This window comes from Talpa occidentalis, unplaced genomic scaffold (assembly GCF_014898055.3).
Source record: "Talpa occidentalis isolate TD23 unplaced genomic scaffold, MPIMG_talOcc4v2.1 talOcc4.16, whole genome shotgun sequence".
Lineage (NCBI taxonomy): Eukaryota > Metazoa > Chordata > Mammalia > Eulipotyphla > Talpidae > Talpa > Talpa occidentalis.
Window position 1 is genome coordinate 70242983 of NW_023601653.1, and position 17359 is coordinate 70260341.

Sequence of the window (17359 nt, forward strand, 5' to 3'; positions counted from 1 at the left end):
ACTTTTCTTCTTTTTTTTTTTTCTTGTAAGATATTTTATTTCAAAATCTAACTATATAACAATTTCTCACATCTATATTTAATGATACATGTCGGCCTCATTCCTATTTAATTTTCTCAAATAGCATTTGATTCAATACGTGAGTATGAAATACATGAGTATGCACTTATAAACTTTTCTTGCTCTGCTCTCAGGACTGTTGAGTGCTCACGTTCCTGGGTCCAGTGGGGAGGATCAGATCCTGGTGGAGAGGGAGAACAGCCAGTCTCTGACACTCTTCTGTGGACACCCCTGGCTGCCAACCTTGTTTCTCCTTATTTCTCTAGGGACCTGCGATGAGAACGAGGCCAATGACTTCCTGCTGAGGGACGGCACGGTCACCCCAGACTGGAAGGCGCTCATCCAGGACTGGACCGTGCAGCAGCCAGGGCAGCCATGCCAGCCTGTGCCCGAGGAGCAGTGTCCCGTCTCCAGCAGCTCCCCCTGCCAGGTCCTCCTCTCGGCTCTGTTTGCCGAGTGCCACAAGGTCCTTGCTCCAGCCACATTTTATGCCATCTGCCAGCAGGACAGTTGCCATCGTGAGCAAGTGTGTGAGGCGATCGCCTCCTATGCCCACCTGTGTCGGACCAGTGGGGTCTGTGTCGACTGGAGGACCAGTGACTTCTGCGGTGAGTCTCCGTACATTCCCTGAAAGTTGTGAAGATCAATGATGTGTGAGCTTGCTTGCTGTTTCTGGAATTCGGTTTCTTTGTCTAGCTACTGAAGATCAAAATCCCTGCATTTCCTATTACCTCGGGTTCCAGTTCAGATCAACTAAGAGGGTAGATGTAAAAATAATTTGCGTGTAAAATTTCTGTGTAAATGAAGTCATACTCCTTTCGGCTAGTATTTCCATAATTCAGAAAAGTGTAATTGTAATGTCCTAGACACAGGCATCAACAAAGTGCAGAATGAGTGCATGTTGAATCTGAGCTCTCCAAGGTTCCCGAGGCAGGCCATGCCTGAGCAGACTTCTGAAGTGTAGCAGATTGTTGCCTTTGGAAACCCCATAAACCTCTGAATTACAAACAGCACAGGTTGCTAATGTTACCCTCTCCCTCTCAAGGCCAACTTCTTTATTGGGACTTGACATTTATTTAGCATTTAGCAGGTAGGGGGCACCAAGTGAATCATCTCAGACTCCTGTCTTCAAAGCGTGCTTGTGTAGAAAGAACATGGGCCTTCATCCTCAATTACAGCAAATAATCCCTGACTTTTTTGGGGGGCAAGTCAATATATACACCCAATACATACAAGAGTCTTAGAGTTTATTATCCCAATGCTGTTGGTTTGAATCTGGGGTTAGGGGGCTGGAACATTCCAGGCCCAGCTCAGCTGGTCACTAACTGTTGTCCTCCTGTTTCCGGACATCAGCTTTTGCATCTGAGAAGAAGACAGTAGAGCAGACAAGCCCTAGGATGCTTTGAGCTAAGGTTTCCTGGCTTCCTGTGGATGGTACAGCCTCCTTCAGTCTGCCTTGCAGATGTCAGCTTCATAGTTACGATGGCACCTTCTCTTCTTGCTAATTTCTTTGTCTACCTCCTGGCTCTTTTTTGTGCATTATAGGAAAATCCCTGATGCTCTAAGCCCTTGGAGACCTTCTTTGCCACCTGCCTTGATGTTATGAAACATGGGAGAGGGGTTGGGCAGGGGCAGAGGAAGGGAGTGGTGGTGAGTGAATGACCTCATAGGTTCAGAGCTGTGGATTCCTTATTTATTTATTTATTTATTTTTAAAGCATTGAGTATGCCTGTGTTTAAAAGAAAGAACCACAGCACCTCCTAGGGACACCCAAGTTTCCATTATCAGTTAGGATTAAATTGGGCAGCAAGTAACTGAGAAATAAAATTCTGTCACACAGCTGCCATAGGGAGGTGGCTCCAGCTGTTCTAGACCTCAAACAGATTCTTGTTTTTTGCTCATGCCCCACCTGGGGTATGGTTTTCCCTCATGGTTGAAGGTGAAGGGCTGGTTATCACACTCAGGTTCCAAGCAGCAGGATGGGGAAGGAGGTAAAAGAGACTAAGGGTATGTATGACAGCTGTCTCTTTAAGAGTCTCTACTTGCTGTCATGGGTTAGGACTTAGTCACATGGCTACATGGTTGCAAGAGAAGTTGGGAATGTAGACTCTATTCTTGGTGATCATGTGCTCAGCCAAAAGGTCCGTTTTATGCAAGGTGGAGAGAATGAAAATTGGTGGAAACGAGTCATCTCTGCCCCAGCAAGTTGGTCAAATGATTGACAGTCTTGAATCAATTGTGCCTCAGTTTCCCTCTGGTGGGCTTGGGCCCCTGAAGGTGACCTCCTTCTCCATCTGCAGCTATGGCATGCCCGCCCTCCCTGGTGTACAACCACTGCGAGCGCGCTTGTCCGCGCCACTGCGAGGGCAATGCCAGCGCCTGTGGGGACCACCCCTCTGAAGGCTGCTTCTGCCCCCCGCGCCAAGTCATGCTGGAAGGTAGCTGTGTCCCTGAGGAGGCCTGCACCCAGTGTGTCGGAGAGGATGGAGTGCGGCACCAGGTAGGAGTCCCGCCTCTCGCCTCCCGTGGGCCCTCTTCTCTCTACGTGGGATGGTGAAATGTTCACGATATTATCCTTCCAGCTGTGGCAGCAGCGGCAGCAGCGACCCTTAAGGGAGTCATTGGGAGACTGGGAAGCTGATGACAAATGGCTTTGGAGTTAGATCTTGGTTCAAATCCTCAAGTCTGTCATGTATTAGCTACATGATCAAAGACCAAACAGCACATTACTAAGACTACCTGATCTACCACTATTTTTTTTTAATCTCTCTATTCATGTAAGGAGAATGTGATAGGAACCCAGGAGGAGGTGGGAAGAGAATGTTTTACATGGTGATGGCCCCATTATGAAGCCTTATTATGAAGATATGTGTATATAACCACCCAGGTGGGTAGACAGAGCAGCACATTTGGCATAGGAGACGGTATTTGGTGATCAGGGACTGCAGCCAAGACCTAACATCTCCATCATCACTGAAGACCTTCATCCCTAAATGGACCAGGAGGGGTGTCTCCCCTTAAGCAGGCATGGTGATTATGGTCAGGTCAGCTAAGAAACCTGGTGGAGGATGAAAACAATTCCAGTAACTGTACTGTGAGCCAGAAAAGGACCGTTTCACCTGATTCTTCCAGAACCTCCTTAAAATCTTTATTACATGTCCCACTGAATAGATAAGGATGCCTGGATGGCATGAGGCGATCAAATGCTTTCCTTGTATGACTCCAAATCATCCCGTCATGTCAGCGCCCTGCCATTGGTCTCATTGGATCTGTGAGCTAAACTCCAAGCTAAGTGGTGTCCATGTAAACTCAGTGTCCATCAGACTGTTGCTTGGACGACTCCATCAGCTCTGTTGTTGTTGGGTTTTATCCTAGTAGATCCCATTTATTCTTACTGTGAAATAGATAAACCAAGAAGGACATCCGGTCATATCTTGCCGCTGTATTTCAGCTTAGCAAATGACATAACTGCCTGCACCACAATATTCTCCAAATGAGTTATCAAAACCTCTCCTTGCTCCCCTGATTTGCACAACTCCTGGGCTCATGCTGAGCTCAGAAGGTCTGCACGCTGTACCTGGGGCACTGGGACTTGGTGGTAATTCCAGAATGGCTGGTAGTGGTGGTTAGGTATCCCCAGAGAGTGTCAGCGTGGGCTCTCCCCTCCTCTTGGGCATTCGGTGATGAGAAAGAAGCTAGTCTGCAGTGTCTCAGGTCGACGAGCGTCAGGTGTCTGCAGGTTCTGAAAAGGAAGCTTGTGAATTTCATCTTGGGGTCTCCATCCTTCTGCTCCCACTCCTCTCTGACCCCAGTTCCCCCTTGTATTGATCCCCTCATCTTCTGTCCAATGCTCTAGAATGTGTGTTTGAGTTGTAGAAAGAATGCTTCCATTCTCCAGTGACCTTTTGTTAACCTGCCTTTTTAAAAGAGCTGAGTGCTGAGGTTTTCAGTGATGGCTTCTGAGCTGCTTCTTCCTGTGCTCCAGGTCCACGCCTGTCTCCCCGCTGTCCCCAGGGTCCATCTCTGCTGGGCACCTGCGTCCCACGCTGTCGTCTGTCAGGAAGTCCTCAGTGCAGTCCTCAGCACCCCCCGTCCTTTGTGCAGTGTAGTACTTTTGACACTGAAACAGTCTTATGTAAATATATTTCAAAATCAAGTGACATAAAATTAATCAAACACTCTTGAAGGGAAGCCAGTTTTCATTATTCCAGAAAATAGAATTTAAATGGATGAAAACAAATATCTTCTCCAGCCACCTGCATGTTCAGTTTTTACTTTCAAAGCAGAGAAAGCATAAAAATCTAATATGAAGAACATGTCCATTAAATGAAAACATTTTTAACCTAAAAGTGAAGCTTAGAAAACTTTTCTTCAGGGAAATAAACCAGGGTATAAATCTCTTGTGGTAACTTCGGAAGGGCAAAATATTTACCAGTTTCCATAGCTCTTGTTTATTTTACAGAATACACTAGAAGGATATGAGCCTTTGTAGCTGGCTCAGAAGGAATCCAGACCCCAGCATCGGAGGGGTGCTGGGGGGCGGGGGTGGGGGCCCTCTGCATGGTGAGCCCTGCTTCAGCTCACTGCAGTTAGCCTGCCCCTCACCCAGGGCTGACCCCAGCCTCTCGGGTCTCTGGTGTTCAGTAGCTGGCTCAGGGCTTACATTTCATCTGCATGCAAACTTGTCTGTGTCCCTGCTCTGACCTTGAGCTTTGAAGACTTTAGTGTTCCTTACCTTATTCTCTGCTGGTTGTTCTTTTGTCATCTTTATTTAATGGTTGACTCTAGTGCGCTCTCTCACCTTTCTCTTGTCACACCCGGTCCTGGACCCTGGTGATGGAGCCTGGAGTTGGCTTGTCCTGGTGCAGGAGCGCCACCTACTGGCCCATCTGCCACATAACCCAGAGGTCAGGCAGCTGCCAGCTGGATGCTGGGGCTTTTTAGCAGCTTTTAGCCTTAGAGAGAAGGGGCTTTTCAGGGGCCATGGCTACTGTGGCCTGCCTTGGTCCGTGGATCTCATTAAATTCTCCCCAGAAGAGGAACTTTAGCACCTGCTTCTGGTCACCTGTTGTGGCGTTGCCTACCCAGGAATTTTTGAAAGTGACATTATTTATTCTTGAGTTTTGAGAGTTGAAGTCCACATTCAGAAACATGGGGGAACAAACTCCAAAATCATATAAAATACGACCCTCTCATTGCTCACCTCATCATTTTTGCTGGTTAAAAGTCTCAGTGCAGATTCCTCCATCCGTGCTTTTTTTTTGGCATCACCATCTGTGTCACTGAGCAGAAAAGAGGCAGCGCAGAGGCCCGGGGAAATGAGGGAGGTTCCTCGCACCCCACACCACCCTCAGACTTCTGAGACCAGTGCCCTGTGCCCCAGTCTGGGTCTTCCCAGCCCCTTGGAGAAAGGCTGGGCGTGCAGCCGCTGCAGACTCTCTTGGTTTCCTAGTCCTGCCCTTCCTTCTCCCCCCTGCTCATGTCACCAGATTTGTCCTTATTTGCCCTTCTCTTTGAGGCAGAGTCCTCTTTCTAACCTTTGACCACACCCTCCTCAAGTGGACGGGGGCGGCCTCGCGACTTGCCACTGGCCCAGAAACACGCTCCTTCCTCCGTGTCTCTGTTCACTCCGTTTCAGCCCGGAGCTCCTCTCCCATCCTCGCTGCCCACACCCTTCCCACCTTCACAGGTGCAGCTTCTGGAGGTCTCCCTGATGCACCTCGCCCTAGCGCTCTCTTACTTTGTACTCCTGTGATCCTTGGAATTTTAAAATCAGCTTTATCGAAGTATAGTTTACATGCAATAAATAGCATCGATTCAATGTGCACAGCTGTGAATTTTATATAGCACAGATCCCTAAAAACATCATCACGAATCATGGCAATGAACATTGCCATCACCCCAAAAGGTTTCCTTATGCCCCTTTTTCTTTTTTTTGAACATGATAACAGATGAGTTTATTTTATTAATAAAGTGAGGTACAGTAAAGTCCCATGTCTCTATTATGTCCAAATTTGATAACTCTGAAGACATGTCTATTTTAATTGAACAAACCTTTTTTCCTTTTATTTTTATTTATATATTTTTTACATCATTGTTTATTTTTATATTTTTTAAAGATTTATTTATTTATTTATGCATATAAGAGCTGGGGTATAGGCCAGAGATTTTGGGGGTGAGAGGATCCACCAGAGACAGTGTGGGGAACAGAACAGGCAGACTGACTGAAATACACTGCTGAGGGGAGCAGCGGGCGAGTCAGGAGAGATCTGCTGTGCCATGTGGGTCGCTCCCTGGCCGGCCGGGGATCGAACTCGTGCTGCAGAGGCTGCGAATTACTTCATAGTGTGGTACTTAACCCTGTGCACCACCAGGGAGGTCCCATTGTTCATTTTTAAACACTGTTTGCTTCCCTCACTCCTCAGGTGTAGTCCCCATAGAATTTCCTTCTCATCCAACCCCCAGCTGCCATCCTCAGGCGGCCCTTGGCCTGTGTTCTGTCACTGTAGATTTGTTTACATTTCCTGGGATTTTGTATCAATGGGATGGTGCAGTTCATACTCTTGCCTGGCTTCTTCCTTTCAGTGGAACACGTTTGAGACTTGTGCATGTTGTGTGTACAGGTGTCTCGTTTTTATGGCTGAGTCATGTTCTGCGGGACTGGACAGTCACCAGTGGAGGCTGGGACAGTGTGCTCAGCACCTGTCACTCCCACAGCTCAGCCTGGTGATGGCCCGGCAGCCACTATGACCTCTGGCCACAGGTGGTTGTGGTGTGGAGAATGCGGGATGTCTGCCCAGTTAAGCCCCTTCTCTGTGCCTCAACATTGTCTTCTATATGTAATTACAGGACTTACCTCATTGAGTGATTGTAGGGAATACAAGGTGTGTGCATAGAAAGCCCTTCAAAAAATCTCTGGTGCCGCGGACCAGCACAGCAGTAGACGATGAGGCCACCTCAGGGTTGAGAGAAGCGTGCAGGGTGGTCAGGGCGTCGGTGAAAGAAATGACAAACAGACACACTTCAAGAGTGAAAATCTGAGTGTAATTTTCTTTGAGTTTGTGACCAATATATATATGTTTTCCAAAGGCACAGGAATGAATATCAATGAAATTAGCTTGCTTATGGGCTCAGCTTATCACCATTAGGGCGGTGATCTACATAATAAGCAATAACCATTATAGAAGAAAGAAGGAAGTTTAGAAAGACAATCAGGGATTAAAGTTTGTAGTTCTAGAAAGATGGGATAAGGATTCTTAGCATTCTTGTAGTAGTTCCTGGGGGTCGTTATTTTTTGATAAGCTTCTGTCTTTTCAGGGAACTTCGTTGTACTTCCTCTGCTTCAAGGTGTTTTGCTGTTCTCCCCCTGCGCGCTGGTTGCCCAGCTGGACCTAGGGACCTTGGCGAAAGCCATTCCTAAAGGTCACTGCGAGGGGAGGTGCAGCACTCTGGAACATCTTTCATGCTAGTTGGGAAGCAGCAGAGGGATTCTGGGTCTGAATCTCAACTGGTCCTGGGACACTGTGACCCCAGGCATGTGCTTCAGCTTTTCTCACTGGGCATGTGGGCTGCAGTGAGATTAAATGCCTAATTTACATAAAGCCCTGAAAATGGTGTCCAGGGCAGATGCTGTTGAGATGCTGGCTCTTCATGTTTGCTGCATGGGTGCAAGGGGCCTGGGAAGGGCTTAGGGGGTAATCCTGGTGCACAGGCAGCCAGGGGGCAGAGGGTTTCTTGCTGATCTCTGATCTCCCTTCTTCCAAGCTCATTGACCAGAGAAGTAAGACAGACTTTCTAGACCTGGGAACTTTTTTAGGGACTCTTGAGCTCCTGGGTCCCTAAAGGCACTTCCGGTTCCAGTAATGAGTGATCCCGAGAGCTTTGCTGTACTCCCTTTATCTCCTGCCCCCTGCCCTAAGTTGATTCTAGAAATAAATGGAGTCTTTTTTCCAGCTACATCCCAGCTTTCCCCCTGGCTGGGAGTGGCCAGCAGTGTGGGACAGGAGTTTTTGTTTCCTCGCCAGGCACACGCAACCATCAGGGAAGGCGGCCCAGTGGGCACCCAGGTTTCTAGAAGCTGTGGTTGTCTTGCCTGTGAGTTGGCAGGGCAACAGGGGCAGGCCTTTCTGGGCACCCCATGCTGTCTAGCAATTTCTTCTGGGACCTCGTTTGGCCTTTATACTCCTGTCTGCTTATCTGTGTGGCTCTGACTGGACTGAGGGGAGCTCAGGCCCTGGCCCTCCCCAGGAGCTGGAGGTAGCGGGGCACTCACCCCCATGTATACCAGGGCCTTGTGCTAACCTCCTAGGCCCCCTCTGAGCCTTGTTTTCCCTCAGTTCCTGGAGACCTGGGTCCCCGACCACCAGCCCTGCCAGATCTGCATGTGCCTCAGCGGGCGGAAGGTCAACTGCACAGACCAGCCCTGCCCCACAGCCAGAGGTGAGCTGTCCCCCCACCGGTGCTCCAGGAGGAAGCAGGGCTCCGCCAGGTCCTGCAGCCACCCCTTCAGTTTTCTGCCTTCTCCTGCCTTTCCCCACGCAGCCGACCTCCTTTACCCCCAGCTCAGGGACCCTTGCTGCCCTGGAGTAGACCCCGTCAGAGGCTACCCCTGCCCACCTGGCCCCTCTTGGCCTTCAGATGCAGTCTCTTAGAGATACATTAGTGGGTCCACAAGACACACAGTGGGAGGGTTCTTATTTGTCAGAGGTCCCATGGCTTGGTTCCCTGGGGGCCTCCCTCTAGATACAGGGGTGGTGCTGGTTTGGCGGGGAGGTGTTGATTCTGCAACACCTGGGCTGTCCCATTGGTATCTTTTTCTGACTTGATGGCTCACTTTCTCCTGTCTAGCTCCCACCTGTGGCCCATGCGAAGTGGCCCACCTCCTCCAGAACGTAGGCCAGTGCTGTCCGGAGTACGAGTGTGGTGGGTGTTCCCTTGTTCCCTTGGGTGCGCCCCACCAGCTGCCCACGTGGCGGGGGCTCAGGTGCACATGGCTTCAGCACAGCGTGTGCAGAAGGAGGTGCGGGGAGGGCTGACTGCGTTTCTCCCCAAAGCAAAAGAACAACCTCTGGAAAATAAGATTTGCTTCTTAGGAAGATACTGTAGTGAATTGTTAAGCCTAAGGTTTGAAACACAAAGAAAAAGAATGTTGGGGGCGGGGAGGAACTCGCACAGACATTTACTGGAGAAAGAGTTAAGGCAGAGCCACCCACTCACCTTTTTAGTCAGATTCTAAAGATCCTGAGTATAGAGAAGCCACACACAGACCACCTCGACTTCTGCAAGTTATTTGTCAAATGGTTTCATTATAGGCTTGCAAGCGGCAGAGTGAGCAGCAGGTGGAGTAATGGTGTAATTAAATCCATCCAGAATGGATGGCATTATGGTTAACATGACAATAAACCTCTAGTGCCCCATCTCTGTCCTGCTGAGGTGTACATTAATTGTATGGATGAAGCTATAAAGCACAAGCTTGTAAAATTTGCAGAGATGCAAAACTTTGAGGGAGCTGATAGACCCAGGGACAGGCCAAAGGTCTAAGAAAGAATGAAATAGTCTAAGGAATAGTCAAATTTATCTGAGTGAAGTAGAAGGCCTGGAGAAGGGAGATCTGACTTGAGAACAATTTATGCCCAATATGTCTTAGAATATGAACAGTAGAGAGAATGGGTGGATCACTTAGTTCATGTCCTTGATTTCATTGACATTATTAAGCATCTATTAAGCAGTTTTCATTATTTCATGACATCCCTAGATAGATAGATAGATAGATAGATAGATAGATAGATAGATGGATAGATCGACATAGAACTAGAGAAAGTCAGAGACAGACATACGTAGACAGACAGGTATAGCTAGAGACAGACAGACTGACAGAGAGATAGAGTGATGGTAAAGAGGATGAAACTGACATCTAGAGGGTTTAACTGACTTGGCTAGATCTGTAAGTCCTAGGAGATGACAAGGGTAACCAATATTAACCTATCATATGACTCGGCTCAGTCAATCCATCTATCTGTCTATCTGTCCATGTGTCCATTCGTCCATTCATCCATCATCCATCCACCCACCCATCATCCACCCACCCACCTAATCTTCCCACCATTACCTCTACCTCTATCACATCATCACCATTTGCCTAAAAAGGTAGAGTTCTGCATGAGTTAATAGGCATGTGGGGTCCCTCTTGTAATATAAGAGTAACCTTGTTGAACCCTGAGTGCACAGCTCTCTTTCCTGGCTCTTAGTGTGTGACCAGGTGAGCTGTGACGTGCCCCCAGTGCCTAGTTGTGAAGATGGACTCCAGCCCACACTCACCAACCCTGGCGAGTGCAGGCCCAACTATACCTGCGGTAAGACCTCTGTGGTCGGGTGGGGGCAATCACTGTTTCCTTGGCTGGGGGAGGCATCCTGTATCCTAGGTAGCTGAATCTGGGTTTGGGGGTACATCTGGAACAGAGCAGTTAAGGTCATGCCTGGGTTGCATCCTCCGAGCTGCAGGCTGCTGAAGGTGTGCTGGGTGTGGGCACAGCTGCAGGCGCCTCTCTTTGTGCTGCTTTATGGGGCCCAAGATGGAGGACACCCCAGCTCCATCCTTCCACATGCCATTGAAGGGAGGGGGTGTCTTTGCTCTGTCCTCAGCTTTGGATTTTATTCCCAAACGCATTTGTAGTTTGTTTTTCTGTGTATGTTTATATATTTAATCAGTAGATACTCTAAGCACAGGGTTGGACTAAAACAAGACATGCCAAGAAACTGAATTTTGTATTTAGCTACTGAGAATACCCACCTTAAGCTGAGTGGGGTTCTCATGCTGTTGACTTAGAATCTCACTGGAGTCCCTAGAGGTAAGACCTCGAGGAAGGAGAACACATTGTATTTGAAGGAAGTTGGGGCTGGATGAAGGACATGGGGTGAGAGTTGGCATTTGTAAAATGACATCTTGGATTTGGTTTGGCATGTATGAAATGACATTGTGGAGTGGTTGCTGGCCTCCTTTCATTCATTGGTGGAGAACCTAGAACTGCATTGTTCTAGGTACTGAGATGGGACAGGCTCACATAAGCTACCAGCCTATAAAAACCATGGACATCTGCCATCTCTGAGAATCAACAGCTGGAAGGACTCTTCCCTTCCAGATGTGCATGGCAGGAGATGAAGCCAGCATTGATTGTAAAGCAGCCTTTACTTCCCCTCTATTAGAGTCCTTACCTTCCTGTTTCCCCTCTGGATTAGTGATCTCAGTGTCCTGCAATTTAATTGCTTTTTCATATGATTGGATATTCCACAGTCCCTGAGCTGGGCTCATGTGCATTTCTGATGTAATATTCTGGGTCTAGAGTCCCCTGGGATCTTATATCACAGCTGGACACTCACACCCTAGCTGGGTGCAGAGCTCAGAGTGGCAGGGCCAGGGCATCACCCCACGCTGCCCCTCAGCCTGCAGGAAGGAGGCGTGCAGAAGAGAGTCCCCGCCCGCCTGCCCCCCGCACCGGACGCCGACCCTCCGCAAGACCCAGTGCTGCGATAAGTATGAGTGTGCCTGCAACTGTGTCAACTCCACCGTTAGCTGCCCGCTGGGGTACCTGGCCTCGACTGTCACCAATGACTGTGGCTGCACCACGACCACCTGCCTCCCTGACAAGGTAGGGGCTGCTCGGGCTCTGGCTGGAGTGATGGCCAAGCTTGCGCCTGCTCCCGGAGGGGGTGCCTTCCTGCCCCAGCCCAGTGCAGTGCGGCTTGATGTGTGGCATTCAGCACTCCCTCTCAGCCTAGAGGGGAACTTCTTGTCACGTGGGCGTCTCAAGCTCACATTCACAGGCCCCACTCAGTTCTCCTCACCTTCCCCCACCACAGCTGGAACAGAGGGCTGCGTGTGGATGGGCTAGGGCACAGCCCCTCTGTGTGACCTAGGAGGACTTAATGCAACTAAGGCAGCGGTGACCACATCGAGGGAGCCAGTCATACCAAAACCTGTGGCCTTGACGAAGTCCCCAGGGACTGTGCCCAGGGGGACCACAGACAGGGAAGGGAAGAGGGCAAGTCTGCTTTCGAAGCATCCCCCCACAGGCAGAGTCGCCACGCTGGTTTCATGCATTGCTGTGTCCTCGTTCCCGAAGCAGCTTTCAGCACACAGAGATGGTTAGGGAACGGGGTGAGTCCACTCATGGACAACTTGCATTACAGGTGTGCGTCCACCGAGGCACCGTCTACCCCGTGGGCCAGTTCTGGGAGGAGGGCTGCGAGGTGTGCACCTGCACGGACCTGGAGGATGCCGTGATGGGCCTGCGGGTGGCCCAGTGCTCCCAGAAGCCCTGTGAAGATGGCTGCCGGGAGGTAAGGGCGCAGGGTGCAGGGAGCAGGGGAGGGGGGGAGTCCTCGAATGTCCCTTCAGGAACTTCTGGCTCAAGGCCAGAAGTGAGAGGCAAGGTGGGGAAGGGGCCTGGGTGCCAGGAAGAAGCACGAAGAAAGGTCTGCTGTGTCTTCCTGTGGGTCGATGGTCAAGTCTGCCATATGGTCTCGAGTCCAGGGGGCTGTGGAGCTGGTTTGAGCAAGAGCTGTGGATTCAACGCCTTGAAAAACAGACTTGATATTTAACTGTCTTCCCTCTTCAGATGTCCCCTTATCCTGTCTCTAGAACAGTCTGAGTTGGCCCGGGTGTCCATGGGCTACAGTGTTGCTGCATCGATGAGGCATTTTTCAGACCACGTTTACAATTTGAGGCACAGAAAATATGGTCATTGCTCCCCCCCACCCTGCATTGAGTTAATTCTTCCTACTTGAGGCCCCTCTGTGTTGGGACACTCTCTTCTGGTGCATTTCAGGCTGATCAGACCCTAGGAGAGGAAACAGCTGTCTGCAGGGAGAATGATGGTCTCCGATTCTGTGGCTGGTTGAAACCTCTCGTTGTTATAACCGCATTATCATCAGGAGATGATGATGGCAAAGCAAGAGTGGCCAGGACAGGCGAGCACACGCACTTGTGGAGGCTTTCGGAGATGTTAATGGCATTGAAGAGAGTGTTCTCGGTGTTGTTTTGGGGAGTATGGCTGGATGGCGGAGGGGGACCTGAGAGGGAGCTCAGAAGTGGGGGTGTCCATTCAGTGCTGCCCCTGCTCTCCCTGCAGTGCTGGCACCGAGGAGAAGCCAACTTGCTAGCACCCTTGGGAGAGGATGATGCTGTGGTATCCAGGGGTGCCGTTGGGAGCACTGAGTTTTGGAAACCCGTTGGTCTCTCTCTCCTCCCACAGGCCATGGTGACAGTGGAAACAACTGTCAATAGAGAGTGCCGCTTAGAGGTCATCTTTATAAAACTGGGGTCCATCGACGTGTTTCAGTAGAGGTGTTGATGGCAAAGAGCAGAATCCACTCAAGCTAGCCAAAATAAGCAGGATTTATGGAAAAGATGAGGAAACTCTCAGAAGTGAGGTCCAGTGCTCCATACTCACGCCTCACCATGTGTCCCTGGTATCTGCTTCTCCTGGCTCATTGGCCCCAGCGCCTCCCTGCAAGCTTGCTGCTGGGAGGAAGTTTTGCTTCTCATCAACTTTATTTGCACATGGCTTTCTCGAACCTGGTTTCAACTCAACCCAGGTTTTGAGATCCAGGACTCATTCCTGTCCAGGCTGACGTACTTGATCTTTGTGTTCCATAGATGAAGTTCTCAAGAAGAAAATGGATGGGCTCAGCCTGGTCCATGGTGTGAGTCCTCTGTGGGGTCCCCACTCTGGTCCTGCAGCTGTTGGGGAGAGTGCAGGTCATGTGGGAGAAGCTCACCCACTAAGGGCTGTCATGCTGGGGGCGATCTCAACAAGGAGAGGGCCAGGGGCCAGGGAATGAGGAGGCGGTCGTGTGTCCAGAACTCTGGACCATGTGATGGCTCTAGGGTACTGTAGTGGGACACTATGTCATCCTTCTGGGGAGGGAGGACGAGGCCTCTCAGTTTAGTTCAAGCTGAGGGGAGACAGGATCTGGGCTCTGGTCTGTGCTGGGTGTTGAGTGGAGGTGGGCACTTCAGTCATTTGAGACGACATCAGGCTTCATTCTCCAAAGGGGGTAGTGTCCACTGCCACCTGACTCCTGTTTGTGTCTGTGTATTGTTAAGGTTGTGACAAAACCCAAAGCCAACAACATTATCGCCCTCACCCTCTGATTCTTGCGTTGTGAGGCCACAGTCTGCAGACACACCCTTGTCCCAACACCTCCCTTGCTCCATGCTCTGCACATCAGAAAAATGAGGTGAAGGAAGTGAGGAGGAATGTAATGGGTTGCATTTTGTTCAGTCCTGGTGATGCTCCTCTAGAAGAGGACTGTTCTTCCCATTTGTCAGCTCCTCTGAGGCTGGTCACCATGGCCTGTCCTGACACCTGGCTCGGCTGCGCTGTCAGGCAGCCCTGGCATGGCCAGAGCCTGCCTGATCTGGGGAGACACAGGGCCCAGCTCCCCCCACATGATGGTGAAGGTGCTGCAAGGGTCAGAATGCTAAACCAATTGAGAATTTATTTTTCAGTGGCGTTTGTCTTTAGCTTGGGTGGGTGTTCAACCTACCTGGTTTCGTTCTTCAGTGGGAAACCAATGAGAACAGGCTAGAGAGGGGGGTAAGGAGAGTGGTCTGAGATGTGTATTTGCAGCAGTGTGGGAAAATCAGATGAAAATATTGGCTGAGCTCTGGTTGTGCAGGGGAACTTGGAGATGCTGGGGTAGAGAAGAATCTCGGGCTCGGCTGGGGTCACCCGAGCACAAGAAGTTGGTGGGCTTTCAGGAACAAGGCAGCAGCCTGGGAGTCACCTCTGATGTGGACAGTGTGTTTGCCTGGGGTGGGGGTCACAGAAGACACGAGGGTCCCCCCCCAAGTCACTCACCACTCTTGGAGGCACGCGAGAGATTCCAGACCCCTACGGGGATTTGTGGCTGTCTCTTGCCGCCCTCCGAGACCTTCTTTCATGGCACTTTGTATATCTTGCCTTGAAGTGCCAGGTGTATAGCCTGTATCATCCTAATTTGTTGGCTCCTCCAATGCACCTAGGACGTCATCAATACCCCGTAAATGACTAAGGTCTCAGCTGATAGAAGATTGGGGACAGCTCCGTGGGCATCGCTGTGACGTGGGTGGGGATGTAAGTAGGTCCCGAGAGGATGGTGTGAACTTGGGCCAAGTTTCCAGAGTGCTCGTGCTCCCCTGGAGAGGCGCCAGCTGACGGAGGGCGGGTGTAAGGAATGTCTCTGGCTGGCCCAGCTGGGAGGGTGCTTGGCCTGCACGGCCTGGCAGCCACACCCACCCAGGTGGGTGCAGTCCTTCCTTTTCTCTGAAGGACAAAGCTCCAAGATGCACCATGTCCTGGGGGTTCCCCTTTGCTCTTGGAATAGCCCCACGCATCTCTCTTTGACCTGTTCTTGTACTTTGCTTTGGGGTGTTCCATAGAAAGCTTCCGTCCAAGATGCCAGTGCTTTGGCCAGAGGGGAGGACCCCCAACAGGCAGATGGACTAGCAGACTTCTTTGATTCTCATCTCCCTGGCAGGCTTTTGGGGGGCAGCTCTCTCTCTTACTCTCTCATCTCTCTGGGGAAATATCATGTAACCACCTGGGAATCCCAGCTCTGCATGCCAGTCAGAGTCTCAAGACCCAGATCCCTTCTTGTCTAGGAGGTTAGTCCTGTCGGAGGAGATCCCAGGCATCCTGAATGTTCTCCCCCAGTCAGCGAGGTGCTTGCATTTGGCTGTGGCAAGGCCAGGTTGGCCAGCTGCTGCTGAGTGAGCTTGGGGTGCCGTCCGCAAGCTCAGAGGGGCAGCTTTCAGGCGGGGTCACGTGTCTTCAGCTGCTGTAAGCGGCAGCTCATGGCCTGGGGGGTGCTGCTCCCCCACTTTCCAGGGTGATCCTGAGGCTGGGTGCTGACAGATGGAGAAGTTCCGTCCAGTGCACTCCTCTCTCTGCTGAGCCCTGGGCCCAGCGCACCTGTGGAGGGGACAAGACACCGTGACCCCCAGGCTGGCCTGCTCTTACCTCTGTCCTTGGCCTTTTTCAGGGCTTCACGTACGTTCTCCGCGACGGCGAGTGCTGTGGAAGGTGCTTGCCGTCTGCCTGTGAGGTGGTGACCGGCTCACCTCGGGGGGACTCGCAGTCTTCCTGGAAGAGTGTAGGTTTGGGCCCCAGGGCGGGTTGGGGGGCAGGGACCTCACCCTCCTGGGAGTCCACCCTGACGTCTGGTATGGATCTTGGCTTTATCGATAGTTGATGCTCTTCCGGCCCCTTTGCTCGACCCTGGGGGGGGGTTCACCTGGCTGTCTGTGTATCTAGAGTCAGCTGGGATTGCCTTGCCCGTTGGGAATGGCAAGATTACCTTAGACTCCCCTTTTTGTGGATTTGAGGGGAAACCCAGTTCCCTTCTGAGAAGCCTGTCTTCTGCTGGGGAGGCCTGTGACCCTGAGTCCTGCTTCTCTGAGAGGTGAGGCGGGGGTGGCTCGCCCTCTTCCACGGCCGTGTGCCCGCCACCCCTCTGAAGCTCCCAGGCTACCAGCACTGAGGTGAGGCCTCAGGCCTTATCACTGCCTGTCAGTGGAGAAACATATCATCCGGCTATTCCCTCCACCCTGGCTGTGGCGTCTGGCCATGTGGCTAGACCCCCTTCTCCCCACTCTTGTCTCCCAGCCTGGCTCCCAGCCCAGCCAGGCCCCGCCTTTTATGGCAGTTCAGCTGAAGCCTCCATGGCCCCAGGCTCTGGAGTTGTCTGCTGACTAAGCTGTTTTCTGAAGCACAGGGGATTTTCCTGGGGAGTTCTGGTACCAGGCTAGGAAAGTGACAGTCCTGTCACTCTGATTCAAATCCTCCTCTCCTGTGACCTTCCAGAAAGACCAGAATGTGCCCTGTGTAGAAAGGAAAGCGAAAGGTTAGCTCTCTCGCCTGGACCTGCCCCATCTGCTACCCAGGCCCTGGTCCTGCCCTCTTCTCACTGATCATGGGGTGACTCTGTGGGTCTCTCCACAGGGGTGTCTGCCTCCCCCTTCAAATCTGAGTTATCTATGGGTTTCCCTCCCTGCTTCCCTGTCCATCTGGATGGAGGCAGGTGTGTCCCTCCTCCCCGGGCCGGGTCCAGCTCAGATGGGAACTGCTCCATTATGGAGGCTGGCAGCTGGTCCTTTGGAGGCTCAATGTGCCCCTGTATCCTTCTAGGGCTTACACAACCCTGACCCACATCAGTGTTTATAAAATATCAGGGGCCCTGCATGCCTCTCTCCCAGTTCAAGTTTGCATCATCCACAAGACTTGGGGGTTAGCAGGGGCTCTGCAGCCACTGCTAGGAA

General features: G+C 51.2%; 1 protein-coding gene across 4 annotated transcripts in view; it reads left to right on the forward strand.

Moving 5' to 3' along the window:
- The window catches only part of VWF (von Willebrand factor), a 116505-nt gene that overhangs the window by 87334 nt on the left and 11812 nt on the right, over nt 1-17359 (forward strand). For all 4 annotated transcript variants that reach the window (XM_037514506.2, XM_054696496.1, XM_054696497.1 and 1 more), the window contains 8 exons: nt 327-668; nt 2361-2560; nt 8397-8499; nt 8908-8982; nt 10308-10412; nt 11500-11705; nt 12247-12396; nt 16084-16194. In XM_037514506.2, coding sequence (XP_037370403.1) covers nt 327-668; nt 2361-2560; nt 8397-8499; nt 8908-8982; nt 10308-10412; nt 11500-11705; nt 12247-12396; nt 16084-16194 — 1292 coding nt within the window. The remainder of the gene's footprint in view (nt 1-326; nt 669-2360; nt 2561-8396; nt 8500-8907; nt 8983-10307; nt 10413-11499; nt 11706-12246; nt 12397-16083; nt 16195-17359) is intronic.